This window comes from Tachypleus tridentatus, chromosome 9, assembly GCF_004210375.1.
Source record: "Tachypleus tridentatus isolate NWPU-2018 chromosome 9, ASM421037v1, whole genome shotgun sequence".
Taxonomy (NCBI): domain Eukaryota; kingdom Metazoa; phylum Arthropoda; class Merostomata; order Xiphosura; family Limulidae; genus Tachypleus; species Tachypleus tridentatus.
The window spans coordinates 126083104-126104330 of NC_134833.1; the positions used below are offsets into that span (position 1 = coordinate 126083104).

At 30.9% G+C, this 21227-nt stretch overlaps 1 protein-coding gene across 1 annotated transcript in view; it reads right to left on the bottom strand.

Moving 5' to 3' along the window:
- Positions 1-2393: 2393 nt before the first annotated feature.
- The window catches only part of LOC143226300 (uncharacterized), a 29012-nt gene continuing 10178 nt past the window's right edge, over positions 2394-21227 (bottom strand). The window contains exons 2-3 of the mRNA XM_076457091.1: positions 16534-16646; positions 2394-12606 (exon numbers count right to left, since the gene is read on the bottom strand). Coding sequence (XP_076313206.1) covers positions 12412-12606; positions 16534-16646 — 308 coding nt within the window. The 3' untranslated portion in view covers positions 2394-12411. The remainder of the gene's footprint in view (positions 12607-16533; positions 16647-21227) is intronic.

The following is a 21227-nucleotide window of genomic DNA, read 5'->3' on the forward strand; positions in this document are numbered from 1 at the left end:
AGAACTTTGTGTAACTTTTTAAAATTTAGAAAATAGTGCTCAACATTTTTGTTCTCAATAGACAGAACTAATCATATACTTTTACATACTTCATTAATTTTTACTTCATTTTCAAGCCTATGTACCTTAACTTCTTTTTAATTTTGAAAATGTAATGCCCAAAGTTTCATTTCCTTTAACCTTACTTAATGTTCTGTTTTTCTCAACTCTATTTGAATGTGTGAATCCACAAGTTATAGATCATTTAGCACATGTTTACCTAACATTTTTTTATTTACAAAATGATGTACTAACATACACATTACATTTGCCTTTGTAATAGTAACCTTAGCCCTTAATTCAAGATGATTTCTAAGACTACACATCTTTTTCTAAGGTAGGATATACAATAAATTTATCCGTAAATTTTTCTACCTCAAATGCAATGTCTACTATTTGCTGGTTGCTCATAAATCAAATCCTGGTTGAGACCCAAATTTCTATTATTTACTGAAATTCTATTGAGTAAAGAAATGAAATTCCAGTATATACATAGATTCCTGATGCAATCAGCGGATATGGAATTTATGTTACAATACCTTTATTTTTGTATATGCAAAATAACAAAAGAAATCTAAATAATATTAGAAACATCAACATATAATGAATAAAAAATGTCTCCAATACCACAACCTGATAATTAAAAGTTTATAAGTTACCACTGCTTGCTTCAAGCAGCCTGTCATTACTAACTGTGCTTGATGACTCAAATGCAATAATTAAATATGATATAAAAGCAGTAGACAGTACTGGGTTTATAATCCTTTTGCACTTGTACAACTGCAAGTGTAATGGTCATCCAATGATGATATTCAAGACGAAATTAATTTTATCCTAGTACAGCCATCTGTGATTATGATATTCCTTGCCTACCATTCTCCTTCAATTCCCTTTAAATTTACACATCTCATTTGCATTATATTTATTTAACATCAACACATAGTGTAAAATAGCATTGCTAATGTTACTCTTAAGGAAAAAGAGAGTGGTGGTAATAAGTTAACCTAGAAAATGCAGACCAATTAATTTTGCTTGGGTCTGACTGAAAATGCTTTATAAAATAATTTAGTGATATTGTTATTAAATAGAATTTTCTTTGTATAGTAACCCTCACATTAAGATTTTCACTCCCCTCGAACTGATAAACAAATTATATCACTCAAAATATATTGCAAACTCTGTTAATAAATCCTACTACAAAAAATGAAAACACTCAGTTTGTTTCTGTTCTCCAGTTTTTTTAGTTATTTTCCCCCCCAAAATCTATTGTAAATGGCAAATTATCCCTTATCTTCACTAGCTATGCTGTTGGTAGGTTACTTCTTTCTGGGCAAGTGGTTGAATGAGTCTATTGGTTACCATAACCTTAGTGATCCTCTCCAAGTAATCTCCACAAAAACCTCTGGACTCCTCAACAGGTCTAGCTTCTTCATTAAAGTTCCCAAGTTAGGTGTTTTTTTTTGCCAACATACTTCCAAAGATGAATAAGATAGAAGACTTTTAGTTTGGAAAACCTACCTGCTTGGGTTCTATAACCACATCATTAATGTCTTTCAGGACATCATATGGTTCTTCTTCATTTTTCTTGTGGCATGAATTGTACAGTCACCTTGATGGAATCCATTTTTATCAGCATTAACATCATAGCTACCTTACGCTTTACAACAAGCAGATACAAGTCTTTTCTGAGTAAAGTCAAGTATGACACATTTTTCACATCCAGGAGAGATCTTCGAACCACAAATTCCTTGGAATATGCCACAGTATTCAGTTCCACTAGGATATAGTTACTAGATGAAGAAGTAATGGCAGTAGCTCCTGATACATGTATTAAACTTCCCAGTTGTACAATGGCCACTATCCTAGTTTCTTTTTAGAAGTTTAACCTCCAGTGAAGTAAGTACTATGTATTCACTACTTAGAATTTTTCAAGTCAAAGTATCTGGTACTACTTTAAACTAGTCTAGTCTTGCATCACTGTTTTCTTATGAAGTCAGTTCCCAAAATGTACTCTGTCTCAATGTCAAATGCTTACACTTCAGGAGGGATGGGACAATACTTTATAGTTATGTTTCTTACCTAGTAGGTTTCTTGTTGTCAAAGTACATTCCTTTAGACATGTAGCAAAATGGACAGTTTGTTGTTCACAATTCAATCAATTTACTCTGAAAATGATTTGGAACTGGAATTGATATGATCCCATGGTATTTCCCACCATAGTTGGTTAGGTTTTCAAATGGCTAGTTGAATTTTGAAAACTGGATTTGATAGTGTCTTGAATGGAGTAATCCAATGGATGCAGCAGAAGTAATAATAGGTGAAGACCAAATAAATTCTTCTCTGACAACACACAGTTAATAATATAAGTTTCTTTATTTGGTTAACATCTAAATATATTTTAAAGTTCTTATGTGATTGACAAAAATATCAATATGAAACATATTAAAACTAAATTATAGTTATGATGTATTTTCATAATTCCACACTTCATACAAACTTTTCCACCTGCACCGGAACAGTAGTGAAAACAAACTAATGGTAGCATAAGAGAGGTATAGAGCAAGTAGAGTCTAAAATTTCCTATGTTAATTATAACCAGTAACTACCCAGACATATTTTAATATAATTTCTCACTTCAAACATTTTGTTATCAGAAAATCTTGTCAAGGTGTGTCAACTTTATACAATGACTTATATCAATACCATATAAAAGTTTCTGCTAACAGGGTCTACAAGTAAGTTAAATATAGAAATTCCAAGATTTAAACAAAATGAAATTGCTTTACAATACATTATTCTTTTAACAAGTTAAGAACAAATTCTTCTCTCTATAAATATTATAATTACTGGATTAAGTATGTTAACTTAAGAGAAAAAAGGTTCTTTATCACCCAAGTTCTAAAATTTGGAGGACTATAAGTGTTGATAAAAGTAAATCCCTAAACATCAATTACTGCAGCAAATTTTCAACACATCTTGTAATGTTAATAAAAACAAACTGTTTCTAAACATTATGCAGAGTCTATACTAAAATAAACAGGAGGATAACAAACAGTGGTCAGTTAGAAACCTTCTTGATACTTCATTATATATATACAGAATTACTGTTCTCTACAACCATTTTCTGACAAATGCATCTTAATATTTTTTCAACTGTTATTACCATTTTATCACATTCTGTTACAGGGCAATTCTCCATTACAGAAGTAAGAAAACTGTAATCACACTCAGTAGTTGACTTAAGGAAATGGAACACAGTAGAAGTGTTAATAATAAATTACACTTTCCTTTCCTACTTCACGTGTGTTAATAATAAATTATACCTCCCTTTCCTACTTCACATACATTCTTTATTTTTTTAATATGGTGGACAGAACAATGCAAAAGGTTTTACTTATAACTTTTATCTTCCTCATGTTCTTCATGTACGAAAGGTTACTTAGCATGTATTTTTTATAGATGGTAAGACCAAAAAATCTATGTTGAATGCTAAATCTTACTCTTCTCATTTTGATTCCACTGTCTTTGATTTTGGAGGAACACTGAACATATTATTTGGCATTTAGCATTTTCAGTATTGGAAAATCTAAACTTTATACTGTATACAATTTTCTAACCATTTTCATGGGCTATTTCAGGTGTGAGACAAGGTGATACCTATTCCTGTTGTTTTAACATACAAGTATGTTCACAATAAAGTGTATTATTTCTTATTCAAAACATACCAATTTAATCTAAACATTTTGCTATAAAAAGACGTTTTTAAGGTTTTTAACAAGCCTGTTTTCTTTCAGATCTTTTTAATCAGTTGTTTGATCCTTATTTTCTAGAAAGTATATAAATGTAAGGATACATAATGGTGTGTGTTCTTTGATGTATTTGTAATTCCTCAGAAAGGATACTGAATTGTTGGTAAAAAGAATTAGAAGAAGGATACTAGGAAGATGCTTGGGATAAAAATGTTATATGAGGACAAGTCAAATTCTCTGAACTTGATTTTGCTTGAAAAAAAGAAAGATTATATACTTGATTCATGTTTACAAGAGTCACTTTTCATATTCAGTGATGAGAATGCTTAGACTAGAGGAAATAAACATAAATTTAATCAAAGCCATCTTCAGTTAAAATGTCTTATTTTTCTATATTGATGAATGAATTTTGGAACAGGTTGTCTTCAAATATGGCAGATGTTGTTAATTTAAGGGGGTTTAAAGGATGCTTGATAAAAATTTTAATGATAAGGCCCTTTTTGAATGTTTAATTAAGTGAATACAACAGCTAAGATGGACCTTTTAATGTTATATGGTACGTTACAAAGATACAAAACAGACTACCTGTGATGTGCCAGCCAAAGTTATTAAAATAGAATTTTAGTAACATAACCCCTTAGATTTACTACTGAGATACAGGGGATGCTTCGACAAATGTAACCCTTCTTCCCAATATGTATTTTCGGAGGTATTTTTATGCTAAAGTTACTTAAAAATTGTTTTCCACAAACTCCACAATTGTAAGGTTACTACTTAGTGTGTACTTCTTTATGTCTCTTTAATTCCCCATTTGTTAAAAAGTGCTTTCAAAACACTGTACAACTATAAGGTTTCTCCCCTGTGTGTCTCCTTTGATGAGCTTTTAAGATACTATTTGTACCAAACTGTTTTCCACACACAGTACAACTGTAAGGTTTCTCTCCACTGTGTATTTTTTGATGTATTTTTAATTTATCATTTGCACTGTGTATTCTTTGATGTATTTTTAATTTATCATTTGCACCAAACTTTTTTCACACACTGTACAACTATATGGTTTTTCTCCAGTGTGTGTTCTCTGATGTGTTTTTAAGGTACTATTTGCACCAAACTGTTTTCCACACACTGTACAACTGTAACATTTAATCTGAGTGTGCACTTTTTTATGTCTTTTTAATTTACCATTTGTTATAATTTTTTTCCACACACTGTACAACTGTAAGGTTTCTCCCCAGAGTGTATTCTTTGATGTGCTTTCAAGACGCTATTTTTGCCATAGTGTTTTCCACACACTGTACAACAGTAAGGTTTCTCCCCAGTGTGTATTCTTTGATGTTCTTTTAATTTACACCTAAGAATAAATTGTTTAGCACACACTAAACAACTGTAGGGTTTCTTACCAGTGTGCGTTATTTGGTGTCGTTTTGATTTACACCTAAATATAAATTTTTTAGCACACACTACACAACTGTCAAGTTCCTTACTGGTGTGTGTTATTCGGTGTATTTTTAACTCAATATTTGTTCCAAACAGCTTCTCACAAAGTATACAACTGTAAGGTTTCTCTCCAGTGTTTATTCTTTGATGTGTTTGTAAGACAGTATTTATACCAAAGTGTTTTCCACATATAGTGGGATGATAGAATTTCTCTCCAAAGAATATCCTCATTTGTTGTTCTAGGTTATCAAATGTCTTCCTACAACTATATAGCTTACCATCACACTCAGGCATGTTAGATTCTTTAAAGTTATTTTCAATTAACTCTGTTTCTTCACAAATGTTGTTTGGGGATTTTAGGCCATCTTTAAATTGATCTTTTTGTTTCATAACATGATAACCAGAAATCTGAGTCCCATAAGAGATGTTCACATGGCTCTCTATGTTTTAAATAGATATAAATGATGTCACAAAAATATATTATAATAAATGTATCATGCAGAACTTTGTTCAATAGACATCTAAATGTATTTTAAATGCTCTAAGATGACCAACACAAATATCAATGTATTAAAGCTATAATTAATTATGACGTAGCTTTCACAGTTTCAAACTTCATGAAAACTAGATCAGAAAAGCACTGGAAAAAAACTGTTGGTCACATACCACATTCAAGAGAATTTTTAGTAGATTAAGTCTAAAACCATATGTTGAAATATGATGGTAATGTCACAATAACCTTAGTTACTTTTAGTGAGTACCTCAAGCTCGTACCTTTCTGGATTAACTGTTAAAAGATACTTTCTAACTTGAAGTGGTTGATTATCATGAAGTCTAACTGTTTGTCTACTTCAACAAGTTAATTAACATCAATACTTCGTAGTTAATGTTTCTGTACCTGTTAAATAAATATATATAAGTGCCATAATTTAGACTAAACTATAATGCTTATTTATATATTATTTTTCAAGTTTAGTTACAATTCTGGTGATCAGAAGTTATTTCATTATTGGTTTTAACATGTTAAATTTATATTCTGGAGATTTATACAAGTCTCAGATTCTATCAGGCCAATAGTATTCAGAGGATCCCATCTATAGAAATAAATGACAACAATACATTCTCCAAACACGTTAGAGACATTAATCTATAGAAATATGTTTCAACCAATTATTTACAATGTTTATACATGAAGAACAAGAAAGATAACAAACACCAATCAGTTAGGAGTTACTTAATGTTTCATTTTATAGAAACAAGTACTGTTCTCCCCATTCATTATAAGGCAAACTTCACCTTGAAACCTTTTCAAATGTTTTGTTGTCACTTTATCACTTTAAAACCTTTCACTCAGTGATTCCCAAGTAAAAGTATGGAAACACATAATAAATATCGATCTATATATTTCAAGTTTCTTCTCTCATATAGTACAGTAACACTTAGAAGATCACTGATAACTTAAACAAATTTTATGACCATTTCATGACATGTAGGTCAAAGTGCATGTTAAAACTTTTTAGAGAATTATTTACATTAAACATGTAATTAATTTGCCTTATATGTAAAACATGGTGTCAAACAATAGTTAATCAAACTGTAATATCATGTAAATTTTAAGTTCTTAATTTTATAAAAGAATCTTCAATTTCCTCTCGTATGAGAATTAGCATTTTTTCTCTAGGTCTACCCCCTTCTTCAGTTTATTTACCATTCCTCTGAGTAGTAAAGAATTTCATTTAGATTACTTATTTATTACAATACAGAGGTTAATAAGACAGAATCTAACATAAAGAGCCTTAAATGTTCTTTGTTTACAGAATCATAACCCAGAAAATCAGATCCACTTGCCACATGCTCTTTTTGAGAAACTGCAAATTGTTTTATCCTTTATTTCATACAACATTATTTAAAACCAACAGAAAGCCAATGCTTTAAAAATATTATTTCACATTTTTTAGAACAAAGTTTGATTTTTTTTTAGTTTGAAAGTTTCTCTCAAAACATCCTAAATATTTGAAACGTTTTTCAGTAAACAGTAATAATTTATCTGTTAGTTTCTGTACTTAATCCTTACACAAGGTTGATAAATTTGATTGAACTTGAAATTATCAAAAAATAAAATGAAAGAAACCTAAGTTATACACTTTTCTTTTTCTTTCTAGAATGAATTCAACTCATAAGATGAAACTACCTTTGTTTATCCTAAATAGCTTTAAACTTGAAATAATATACACTGCTTATATTTAAGTATTTCGTTGGTTTTTAAACCACGTTAAATTAATATTCCCACCATATTAGTTGTAAATTACTTAGCAAGTGTGCAGTTAAAATTACATAATGCACAGTATACTCCTGAGCATGTCTTCTTAAAAATTGTTATTATTATTTGTTTTACCTAACTGAACCTAAGAAGCTTCTGATGTTTATGTTTTACTAACTTATATAATAATAAAAAAATATTTCTTACTTCTTATATGTTTTCTTTGTCCTTTTTCTTTTGAAGTCAACAAAATGTAATCCTAATCTTCTATATTAATGTTTTAACTGCACTAAATAATGCTTTATTTAATTAAATAATGCACTCGCAAACACAGAATAATAGCACACAAAATCAGATAATTTCCCATAACTGTCACAAATTTTCAAACTTCCTAACAATGTGAAAAGAGCCTTTAAGAATTCAGCTAAGATCGTTAAGGTGTTTCATGTGGGAATTATGTTGAAACTGAAAGCAAAACACAATTTTCTGTGCAGAAAACAACATAATATATCATTCGACAGATTAAAACCTTGGTATAATGTGAGCTTGGTATAATATACATGAGTATGTATACACATTTGCACATTTTAAGTTTTTATACTATAACTTTTGATGCTGTATGTGTAACTTCAAACAATCTGGTAGACTTTTAGTAAAGATTACAAATTTATTATACACAAAAAATTATAATTTTTTTAATGAAGTATTTGTACTAAAGATTTGTTTGTGAAAATATCAAGTCTGTTTTGATACTAGTCCAACTGCAGAGTGATTTTATGTTACAATTAAAAATAAAACTATTACTCATCCCCAAAATCTCAAATATTACTTGTGTTACCTATAAAACATCCTAAGTGCATTTCAAATGTTTATTTTTAGTAAGATTTTATATTCTGTCTGTTAATTTCTCTATCCTAACTATATGGGGTCTGTCAATTTGACTGACCTTATAACTGTCATAAAATAATTGAGAAATATAAATCATGCTTGTTTGTTCTAGAATGACTACAGATTACAACACAAAAACAGAAATGTTTAGTCTAAATAACTTAATTCTCACAATATTATATATGCTTACATATTTATTATTTCATTATATTTTATTGTATTTATTATATTTAATATTACGGAACTTACATTCTTGCAGTGCATGTTCACTCATGTTGCTGTATTCAATAATGTAAAACTCTATTGTGTTTTGATAGACCAGTATTTTGTAACATACAGTCACATTTCAATTATTATACAACATATACATACATACATATATTATTACTATTTAGAAATAAGTTATTAAACCTATTTTTCTTAAAACATAGAATAGTAAATAAAGAAGTAAAGCAAACAATTATCTCTTCTAACTATGACCTTTGTACTCAGTTGCTAGGCATTTAAACATTTTGAATGGGGAGGATGTGACAAAAATATTTTTTACATTTTACATATATACATAATTCAATAACCAAAAAAAATCACATATTACTACATCAGTACCATAGAATTCCAGTGTAATTTATCAAACTTAGTAATTAAGCTGGATTTAGGTCCAAAAAATTATGGAATTTTGAGCAGACTAAAGACACAAACTATCTCCTTGAAATCTTGGCTCAAAAGAATGAAATGCCTTCAAGCAAATTATTGAAGTTATTCATGTCATATATTGAAGTAAATGTATACAAGGGACCATTTCCAAAATTGAAAAAAGGTGAACAGGGCCACTGTGTTTGATTCAGTACATAAGCCATATCTCAGCAAAATAAAAAAGATACAAAATTCTTAGTTTGTATTTTAGCTTGTAAATATTGGCAATTTGAGTTCCTAATTTGTACAAAACTATATATTTTGTATTTTGTCATCACAAACATCTAATTTGAACCAGTGCTGCATTCAACATACTGCGATACTCACAAAGATAGGTATGTTCTTTTAACATTTATTTTTAAATCAAGAAATTAATTAACACATAATACTAAAATTTGAATTATAATCTACAATTTGATACCAAAGTTATTGACATAAATTCATAAAATAGTAATTCAATAAAATTTTGCATTCAAATCAATAAACATAATGGCATGCCCTTTGACCCATGACCTGTCACAATAAAGTTAATCTAAATGACAAGAAACTGAAAAAGTCTGCTCTTATTCTTAGGTGAAACAGGATTAGAAGTGCAACACCAATACCTTATTATGATTTTTTGCATATGCATGTGCAAAAATTTGTCAACTTTGAGCAGTTTTTGTTGAATCACTTTGCACATGTGGCTCATACATAAACCAGGTGAGACTTCTAATTGTAGGTTGTAAGGACCTGTCAATGCACCAAGTTAAAAAAAACAACACCAACATAAACATTAAGTATCTTTTTTCTCTATCAAATAAAGTTTCCATTCTTTTAGTGTGAATAAGAAGAAATTGGAGATACACCTCTGGTATTTCTTAATGGATTTCCTTGAAATTACATACATGAAGTAAGAGCCCAGTAGAACACATCCACTGAGAGTACATGACAGTTTAGATTACTACTTATTTTAAGTATACTTATGCCAGAAAATCTGAATAAAAATTCAGTTCCAATACCATAAATTTAGCTTTATTGTATAATATTTAATTTGCAAATGAGGTATATTAATCATAAAAAACAAAATTAAATGTATAAAACAACACAAACTTTATATAATATTGTTTTTCCTTTTGTTTTTTGAATTTCGCGCAAAGTTACTTGAGGGCTATCTGCACGAGCCGTTCATAATTTAGCAGTGTAAGACTAGAGAGAAGGCAGCTAGTCATCACCACTCACTGCCAACTCTTGGACTGCTCTTTTACCAGTGAATAGTAAGATTGACCATCACATTATAACACCCCTATGGCTGAAAGGGCAAGCATGTTTGGTGTGACGGGAATTCGAACCTGAGATCCTCAGTTTACGAGTCAAACACCTAAGCCAATCTGGCCATGGTGGGTCTTATATAACATAGATCATATTTTTTATGAAATCAAAAATACTAAATATTACTGAACACATTTTCTGAAGATCACTAATAAAATGTGTGCACTGTCTGTGCTGTTTATTAGTAGCAATCAATTTTTTACTGTTTCTACTATTATGTATACGTGGATGCTATGATTAGCTTTTATGCATTCCAAAATACCAGCTTGACCTGTGGATACTATAATTGACTCATATGCAACCCTAAATACTGGTAATAACATAGGAGTTCTAAATAGAATACTTAGTTACATGTACATCATGTGAGAGCTCATCACTGCAATAGAGAAATTAGTCTATATAGTAGATTTTTCACTGGATAATTGACTAATGGCAAAATAACACATTCAAGTAATGATAACATCTACTGGTGTAAATTACCAATAGTTAGTTGGGAAGGAAAATCTTAAGCTGAGATGTGTTATATATGTCACATTAAGGGAAATGTCACAGGGTCTGATTTTCAATTCAATAATTCTGTATTTGAATAAAACAGTCACTGCTCAGACAAACCATAATCTTTATAGGCTTCAATTTTGTTCAAATACAGAATTAATGAATAGAAAATCAGGTCCTTCCTACCAGACCCATCCTCTCTTTCAGAATTTGTTAACAGTTCTCTTATATTTTACCTGTAATCAATTGAAAGTCAAGGTTTTCTTCTATCAAATGATGCATTGCATAATGTTATGTTCTGAACAGATAATCATCAATTTCTCTCAAAGTGCAAGCTTAATTCCTGTGGGAAGTTGACAACGAGCTTTGATAAATCTGTAACAGCTCTTATTGCATGGTCAGAAAGCCAGAAAACATTTGATAATTAGGGGAAGTTGTCTAGTTTTTGTATACTATTAGTCTATGTTCTTTGGTGCATTACATAATTAAATACAAATTATTTAGTGCATTACTACCATTAATATAAGAAAGTAGGGTCGTGTTATTGACATTAGACAGCAAGAAAAAGAAGTTTGAGTAAGAACTTTCTTTTTTGTTTTTCATGTTTATTCTTTATTATTACAAAAGTAACTAAAATATGAAAATAGGGTCAGATTACATAAATTAAATAAATAATGATAAAATGAAAATTTGTCACAATGCACACATGAGCAATGCATGGGTAACATAATTTGATATCATAATGTGGGCTGCACGTTCCCCAAGTGATTTACAACTTATAATGGTGCATACTGTCACGAGTTAAAGCTACTTGGGATAAACAAATGTAATTTCATGTTACAATTTGAAGTCGTTCTAGAAAGTAAGAAAGGGTACTTGAAATTTATTTAATGTTTTTTGGATGTTTACAAAAATTGATGAAATTGACTGATCCCTTACAGAGATAGGATAGAGAAAACATCAGATAAGATATGAAGATTCACTGAAAAAAGTCTGAAATGGTTGAGATGGAAAAAAGTATTCTTAAATTTAACATTAAAATTACTCTGCACATGGTCTATTCAAAACAAATGTTCAATATATAAATGGGTAGAACTTTATTTTAATTTATTAAAAATACTTCACCAGAAAATACAAGTTTTTGTAAGTGAAAGACTGCCAAATTTGTGAAGATATACATACTATATTGACAGTAAGAAGTATCATAAACATCTCAAACAAGTATAAAGAGACAAAGTATAAATTGACTGACACTGTGCTGAGTGAGTTAATTAAATTCTGAGTGTAATTCACTAAATCCTGATAACATGCACAGAGAAAAAAAAAATGCCTGCAAAGAAAGTGTTGACCAAAGAAAATCTGATTTTCTGAGTACAAAAGTCTTGTAATATTTACTGAAAACTGGGCTAATTTCCCAAAAATAGAAAAAAACATTAACATTTAGAGTATAGAAATGCTTATGTTTTTTAAGGATTAAAAGGTCACTCAGTTCAACCAAACCTGTAACTAGTGTCAAGCCAGTATCAAGGAATATGAGTTTTACATGTTTTTACTTACCAGGTGTTCTTTTAATCTAGATTCAATATCTCTTTGAAATCCAGTTTCTGTTTTCACATTCATAACATTACAGTGTGAGCTACCCTGATCCTCATCATCACTGTAACTAAACTTTGAAATAATATCAATATGTAACAGATCACCAGGCTTCTCCATTTTCACTTGAACAGATTGGTTCTACAATGAAACAACACACTGAAAAGGTTAACAGAAATAAAAAATACTATTATCATTACAGTTCACTAGCTTAAGACATGATGATATAAAAGTTTCATACTTATGTTTGTGAATAGTGCTTAAACTATTTTTAAAGTCTGACTCTTTAAGCAAACAAAATACACAGAAAAAATATACAGAAACTCAGTTTCATCTCTGTTACTTGTAGTTCAATATCTTGGAATGACATAAAAAGACATTAAGACAAGAAACTATTGTAAAGGAAACATCCAATAACCACTTTCATTTTAATGAAACCAAAAGTAAAAATATTAATTTATATTAACTCAGTCTCCATAAAAAACTTGAGTAATGAAATTAGCCAACAGGAAATCTTTTCAAGATAACTTCTTTACTCCAATACCCAAAAATACAAACATGGGCAAAAATCCAAAAAATATGATGGAAAATAATTAAAAATTGGTCAGTTTTTTTTTTTAATTTCGTGCAAAGTTGCACAAGAGCTATCCCCACTATTTGTCCCTAATTTAGCAGTGTAAAACTAGAAGAAAGGCAGCTAGTCATCATCACCCACTGCCAACTCTTGGGCTACTCTTTTACCAACGAATAGTGGAATTGACCATAACATTATAATGTCCCCATGGCTAAAAGGGCAGGCATGTTTGGTGCGACCGGATTTGAACCCACGACTCTCGGATTACAAGTTGAAAGCCTTAACACGCTTGGCCATGCCAAGCCCAAAAATGGGTCAGTGTTTTATAAATAACAAGACATGGTACTGTGCTATGTGGATGAAATAGCATGAAGGACAAAACTTGTGTTATTAATGAGTGATAATTTAGCAATTTTCCACTTTCTGCAACTTGGACTATGGTAAAAAAAAAATATTTTTAGCAATTGTTTTCTACTGCACCTGTATTTCCCATACCAAATATACAGTAATCCATCCAGAAATATTACACACAAAAATCTCCAATTTTGATTGAATTTTCATATATTTTTTCTTTACACTGAAGGTAAGGAATATTTATTTTATTGAAAAACATACTTAGCTTTTATGGATTATTTTTCAAATTTAGAACACTGATAGATCTTTATAACCTACTAGTAGGTACCAAATTTAATCTAAATATAAATCACAAGTGCAAAGTTATCCTAAAAAAACTGCTCAAATTTGACAAATTTTTACACACACCTATGCAAAAAGTCATGTAGACTATTAGCCTAAAATTTTTACTGCAGTTTCACCTCCACATAAATGTCGACTGTTTTTGTCATTCAGGTTAAAGATGGCTACTTAGAACAGCAGAACTTTTACAGTGAAAGCACATGCAAATACACAAATATTGGTTAGGCCAAGGAAACTACTTTATCAGTTCCTAGGTCAAGTTTTTATAACAATAATATGAGTGGGTAGTTATCACTCACTGCCAACTTTCAAACACAGATTTGCAAAATTTTATGAAATGTTTTATTAATGAGCATTAAGTATGACATTATATTAATTTAAGCAATTATAATAATGATGTTAAATACAGCTATACCAATTACATTGGGATGATGAAAAGAAACTGTCAACCTAAATTTCATGGCATAACTATAAAGACATTAACATTGTTTCAGAAAGGAAAACTACCACCATACATTTTAAAGAATCCAGTTGGTTCTGTAAAATAAATGTATGTTACCAATAATAGGGTAGTGATCCTAAGGCTAATGCTGGTTATTGAGTGTCACTTTCTTTCTTGCTCTAGTTTGTTGATGTGTATTGACAAAAAGTAAAGATATCTTATCAAAAACATCTTGTACATCATTAGAGAATATATTTATTTAGTTATGGAACATGAATGGATTGGTGGGATTTGGCCATTTTGGACTTTATATCAGGACTATTTATAAATATTAAAAAGTTATTAATTTCACGAACAAAGATGGATAAGAAGAGCTTTTGAACATCTTAGATTTCTCTTTTGAATTCAGGCATATTTATATTATAAAAGAAAACAGTTTAGTTTTTGTAACAAAATATATTGGGGACCATGGGTCTGAACATTTGACTTTTCTTCAAAACTGTGGCAGTTTATACAATATTAAAAAGATACATTTACACTATTATACATTAGAAACATAATGTGATATTAAAAAAAAAGTTAATAGTTAATTTAACACTTAAGCAGCCAGAGAATTGGTGATGGTGCTTTCAGGCAGCCATCTTGTCTTTAGCAGGTAGTTCAAAATTAGCCACATTGGCAGATTGTCTTAGTAGTTTTACAATAACAAATGAAGAGCAGGCAAAATTATCAGTAATGGGAATTGAACCAGAGATCCTCAAATCGCAAGGCAATTTCCATCACCACCAAGACCTAGTTTTTATGTTCAACAGGAAACAGAGATAGTGGTTAACATTATAATATTTGGATTATTGGAATAACTGAAACAAATAATAACTGGAAAACCCTATTCAGTTAATGGATCAGTTTATGAGATAAAAGCACATATACACATTATTACAAAAAAAAAAGTAGAAAGTATCAAAACATTTGCATACAAATATTCATAAATCCACCATTTAAAGTAACAACCCTCTCTTCTTACCGACTGAAGCTTCTTAGATTTGACGAGATGGTATTTCTTGTACTTCCTGTTTAGGAAACTGTGACATTTTCAGAAAGGGTGATCAGATTTGGGTATGCCATGTTGACTGATTAAATGTGCTGTAAATGTACTCCTATCAATCACATCCACACATTTAGCACAAAGATGTTCCATGCAATGCTCTTTTACAGGTCTCTCAGTTTCTTCAATATGCTCTTCCTTATAAATCCCACAAGATGTACTGTAAACTACATCTTCCTCCATACATCTCACAGAAATCCCAGATCACATAAAATACTGTTGTTCTTCTGACAGTGATTATGAGGTTCAAATGCTGAACACACTAATCAGATTTAAGCAAATATCCAAGCCTTTCTATCAGACATATAGGCATACCTGATTCCCTCACACCATTCTTAATGATAAATGATGGTATTAACAGGATCAATAAAAAGTGTTAGAAATGCAACACTTTCTTCCTGTTTTCTGTTGGGTTTTTTAATTTGTCAGGATTGATGAAAATTTTATTAACTAATCTTTCAGGATAACCATTTAAATTTAAAATCTGCTGAAAATCAACTCCTTGAAATCATCAGTGATATTACAAATCTCTGAAAGCTCATTACTGACTAAAAATCATAGCCCTTGGGTGATGAGAGAAAATATATAGAAGAAGCATCTTTTTTTGAGAGATTTTTGAACATGTTACTTACCAACTTACTATTCAGTACAGCTGCAGATGCATCCACAAACTGTACATACTCAAAAGTAAATCTGATATTATTATGAACCTGGCTTGCAAACTGATGAAACATTATTAAGGTGTTCAAACTATCATTGCAAATCCCATAAATAATGTAAATAAAATACAGCCAGAAAACTGGCACTGTTCCTTATCATGTATCAGCCAAGGCTTTTGTCTTAATGGCATACATGAAAATTACAGTAAACACTACAGCAACCCTACTACCCATAGCTATTCCTTGCATTTTAAAGTAAATTTGTTGTAGAAACCTAACAATGTTATCACATCAAACAAAATCCAGGATTTTTGCTGGCTTCTGGTTATTTTTATTCACAAAGCATTTTTACATTCAGATTTGCACAAGACTATTTAAATTCTTTTGGACTAGCAGTATTCCTCCAAGAAGAAAACAGGTTGTAGTGAGCCTGTTGACAACAAAGCAGCACATATGTTGTGGATTTTTAAGCTTGTGACTACAAACTTATCATAATAATTAGATTACCCACAAATAAAGTCAAGAAAGACACAATTACAGTTACATATTATCTTTAACAACACAACTATAAAAGGTTTAACCTACAAATTACCTCATTTTTCTCTGATGCTCCATCACACTGTTCCTCTTGCTCCTCTTTTGTTATATCAATCTTCAAAATGGTAGGTGAGGAACTTTCTTCAAAGGAATCAACTTCTCTTGTAGCTAGAAGTACAAATAATATAGGTTTGTCTATAACAAGACTCAAAATAATTTATGCTAAACTAAATTACAATCAAAATCCATACAATGTGTTTAGATGACCAGACCTCTTCTATATTTTCCTACATAATACACAGGTGTACAAAAAAAAAAAAAATCCTGGACTATCATACACATTGTCATTTGTAGTCCCAAATGGTAGTTAAACAGCCAAGTTCAATGAGTGAAGCATTTTCCTGTACCTGGTTGAAGAAAGTTCTTAATGGAGAATAAAGTAAATACCAGACTTAATTCTGGAGTTAAAATACCCATCATTGAAACCTAATAAGTGTATAAAATTAATGCAACCAGCCTAGTCAACAGACATCCAGGAAGAATCTTAACATGAGAGGTGGTTCTTAAGAGTATAAAGGTCATAGTATAGAAACAATGAGTAAGGAATTAAAAGACTGAAAATTAAATACTGATATACCTTTGTCCTGATTGAAAGAGAGGCATCTAATTGTTTATTATTCCAAGTTTGTTCATAATTTATTTTCACACTGCAGATGGCAGAGAAGTCATATTACTATTGCTGTTTGTTATTTATCACACAGCTACACAAAAGGTTATCTGTGCCCTTTCAAACCACAGATACCAAACCTGGTTTCCAGCAGTAGAAGTCTCCAGAAAAACCACTGTGCTGCCACTGGTGGGCATCAACTGACTGAACTACAGTAACAGTTTTATTGCATGAATTTTAAATGGTTACTTTCTAAACATGAAATTCAGTTACTGAATAAAAAAGTATGTAATTAGAATTCAAACTTTCATATATAATTAATCTCCATCATAACTGAGCAATTACTGTATTTGTTAATTTGATTTTTCAAAATGTCTTATGTAAATATATAACTTTAATAAACAGTTTAGAACAAAAAAAAGTCATTTATACTCTTAGTCATATACAGAAGGTTTTTTATTTTAACCAAAGATTCATCTCTGTGGCTTCATCAGGGTTAATATACACAACTAATATCAAACATTTGTGTACATTAGCATTGAAGTCACGAAGGTGAAACAATGAACAAAATTAAAAAAAATTGGTGTGTGTGTGTGTGTGTGTATATATATATATATATACACACACCCACACACCAAATTTTGGAAATTTGGAGTATAAAAGTCATTTTTCTAAACTGTTTATCAAAATGTATAAATCCCTGCAGTAAACAATACAAATTTTGAAAGATACATAATTCTGATACAATTTCAAAATGTAAAAAAAATAAAATCAGTCACAAGTAGACTTAAATCTACATGGTTACCCACTTCAATTATGTGTATGATTTACTCTTAAAATGATAATTTACATTAAATAACATGATTTTGTGTGAGATCTGTACTAAAAAATGCCCATAGTAGTTGCACTAAAGCTTTGTTCACATAAAATCTAATAGATGGCAGCCAGTTCAAAATTTTCAGTTTATCTTCAATTGTACTGACAGGTCTGAATGTTCTGCACTTCCACCTACTATCATTACAGGAATAAATAAATTGTTAGTTTAAATTTGCTCCAACAAATTTTTTTATGTATTCATTTTTAAACGTTTAGACCAATAAGAAGTGATACTGTCTAACAGGTTATTTTTGATAATGTGTTACAAAACCAAAGCATTATTTTAATGATTATCTGGTGTATAAGACATTTAATCATATATACATGTAATACTCCATATATATATACAGAAATACACACAAGTATAAAAACATAAATATTCATAAGGTTAATAAACAATGATATTAAATGTTAGTTGAAAATACAAGATCAGGTTCCTCAATGTACTTTAGTTTATTTTTGTTGGCAACAGCAGAGAAACTATAACTAAAAATTTATGCATAAAACTTTAATATGTAATGTAACAACATAATTTGAATTCAAATACTTCCAGACATTTGTTGTATATTATCTTGTAAACCTTGATTTAGGCAGAAACAAAAAGGCTCATTAGCATTTATGTAAAATTTGTGTAACCTATAAACAAATTTTACAGGTCTCTACTATGGCACATTGACAAAATACCTATGAAATAAAAACTATCAAACATTTTAGCATACAAGGCCTAAAAAATGTTATTTCTTTCACTGTTATAGTGCTTTATGAAATTTTTTTGAAGTGAAGGATAGTAAAATCTCACTTTGTGAAAAGTTATTCAAAATAAGCCATTGAGTTTGTTGGTGCTTTTTTTGCCAGGTTCCTGGATTCCCATTTTTCTCTTTTATTATTCAGTCTCTTATCTTGTTGAGACTAATTTGTTAACTGCACTTCTGCTATTTGTACTATTACTGCTTCCTGTTTTCTGACTACTAGCTATCTCTTTACCTTGTGGTTATTTCCATGCATCATGGTTGCCTTCTTAAAGTTCTAAAGAAGGTTATTTAGATGAAAGTTAGATTAACTACTCCTTTTCAAATATTCTTTGATGATATTATGATTATGCATCAATAAAATACAAGATGTGTCACTTAGATCTTTACTTTTAGAGATAGCTTGTACATATTTTATCTCATTTATTTTAATCATACTGGTTGTGAAGGCTAAAAAGCCCTAACTTAGCACAGAAGTTGGTTGGTTGACGTTTATTGGTGAAAAGCAACTAGGCTATCTGCATCAAGCAAATGGTAAAAATAAAAGTAAAATCGCTATGAAATGCAAATATGAATCAATGTAAAACTAAATAAACTTTAAACAGCTGGTAAAAATGTAAATAGAATTAAAAAGGCCAATGACATTTAAAAATTCAAAAACATAAGTAAGGTGGACAGTGTCATTATTGCCAATAACACTGTCCAACATGAGGGGTGAACCTGTGGTAAAGAAATGTATAAATTAATGCCATTGCTCATGGTTGTAATGATAGCATGAAAGTAAAATGTCAGCTGTTGTGACTTGAGTGTCACACAAACCACACAATGGTGCATCAGTCCCATATAAAAAAAACAATGAGCAAAAAAACTGACCAATGCATAGCCTAGCCAAGACAACTTTCTCCTTCTGATCCTTATGGAAGAAAGATGGCCAAAAAGCAATAGAAGGCTTGATCTGAAGAAGCTTATTATTACACTGCTTACTCAAAGTCTACTGCTAACTGGATACAGGACCATACTCAATGTATGAAATAGGCACAGCAGTGATAGTGCCAGAACTGACAGACTTAGTTGCAATGTCAGTGAGCTTGTTCCCTAGAATACCAACATGACCTGGATTCCAAAAAAGCTGTATAAAAGTAGATGATAGAGAGAAATGGGCGAGTTGGTTTTGAATATTCATGAGAACATGGTGAGAATTAATGTAAAGTGATTCCAAGCCAGTATAAATAGTACAGTTTGTGTACTGCACAGCTTCTATGTAATCCAGAGCAAGATAAATGACGTACAATTTGGCAGTGAACAAAAACACTAGAGGGGATTCTGTGTGCAACCAATGAACTACAACAAACCATGGCAGAGCTCACAGAGTCACCTAATTAAAGTCACCATCCTTCCATTCTCATTTATATGGATGGTTCAAAAGATGTACAGCAGATAGAAGATGACACTTCCAATCAGGAATATCCACCTTCTTCAGATGACTCAAAGAAAGATCACACTTGGGGATGATGATAAGCCATGTTGAGATGGGCTGACCAGTTAATACAGCAATGTTATCCAAGAGCAGACCCAATTCACCCAACACTACAAAGGCCAAAGGAACAAATGCAGAAAATCTATTCTGAAAAAAGAATGGCCCACTGAGGAAGGAAATCATAAACCGAAGTTAGATGCTGTGGTAAGGATTGAAGTATTGAAGCATACAGTAAAGACAGTTGCAAACAGTGGAAGTAGAGAGTATGTTCATGAAACTCAATGTACAAACTCTGGACTAGAAAAGTGTGGAAAGCTCCAGTGCACAGATGAAGTCCTTGATGATGAACAGGGTCCAGCATCTTCAAGACTGAGGTCCTGCCAGAGCCATAGACCATAAATCTATTGTCCAGTTTTGATCAAATAAGGGCACAATAGATCTTTAGCATAGAATGTCAATTCACTCCCCAAGAAGTGAAAGAGTGGACACAGAGAATGTTCATTGCCCTCATACCCTTAACAGTCAGCTTACGGGCAAACACAAGCCCTAAGAACTTTGCCTTTGAGATCACAAGAAGCACAACTCCAAGATAGAGCTTGGGATCAGTGTGAATATCCTGTTGGAAGACAGAAGTGCATGCAAACAATTTTTGAGTCTGAAAAGGTAAAACTGTTTGCTGTGTCCCACTTCAGTAAGTAATTGAGGCAGTCTGTTGCTGCTGCTCAATAAACCTCATGCTTGACAACTGACACGAGATGAAGAAGTTGTCAACATAGAGACCATTTCCAACTGTAGGGGGGAGTTGTCCAGTGATAGCATTAATCTTTGTAATGAAAAGTGTGATACTCAAAACACAGCACTGAGAGACTTCAAGTTCCTGTGGAAAAGAACAAGAAAGTGTCAAACCAACACAGACTTGGAATCACTGGTCCATTAAAATTGTTTAATAAACATGAGCAAATGGCCAAACAACCAATATG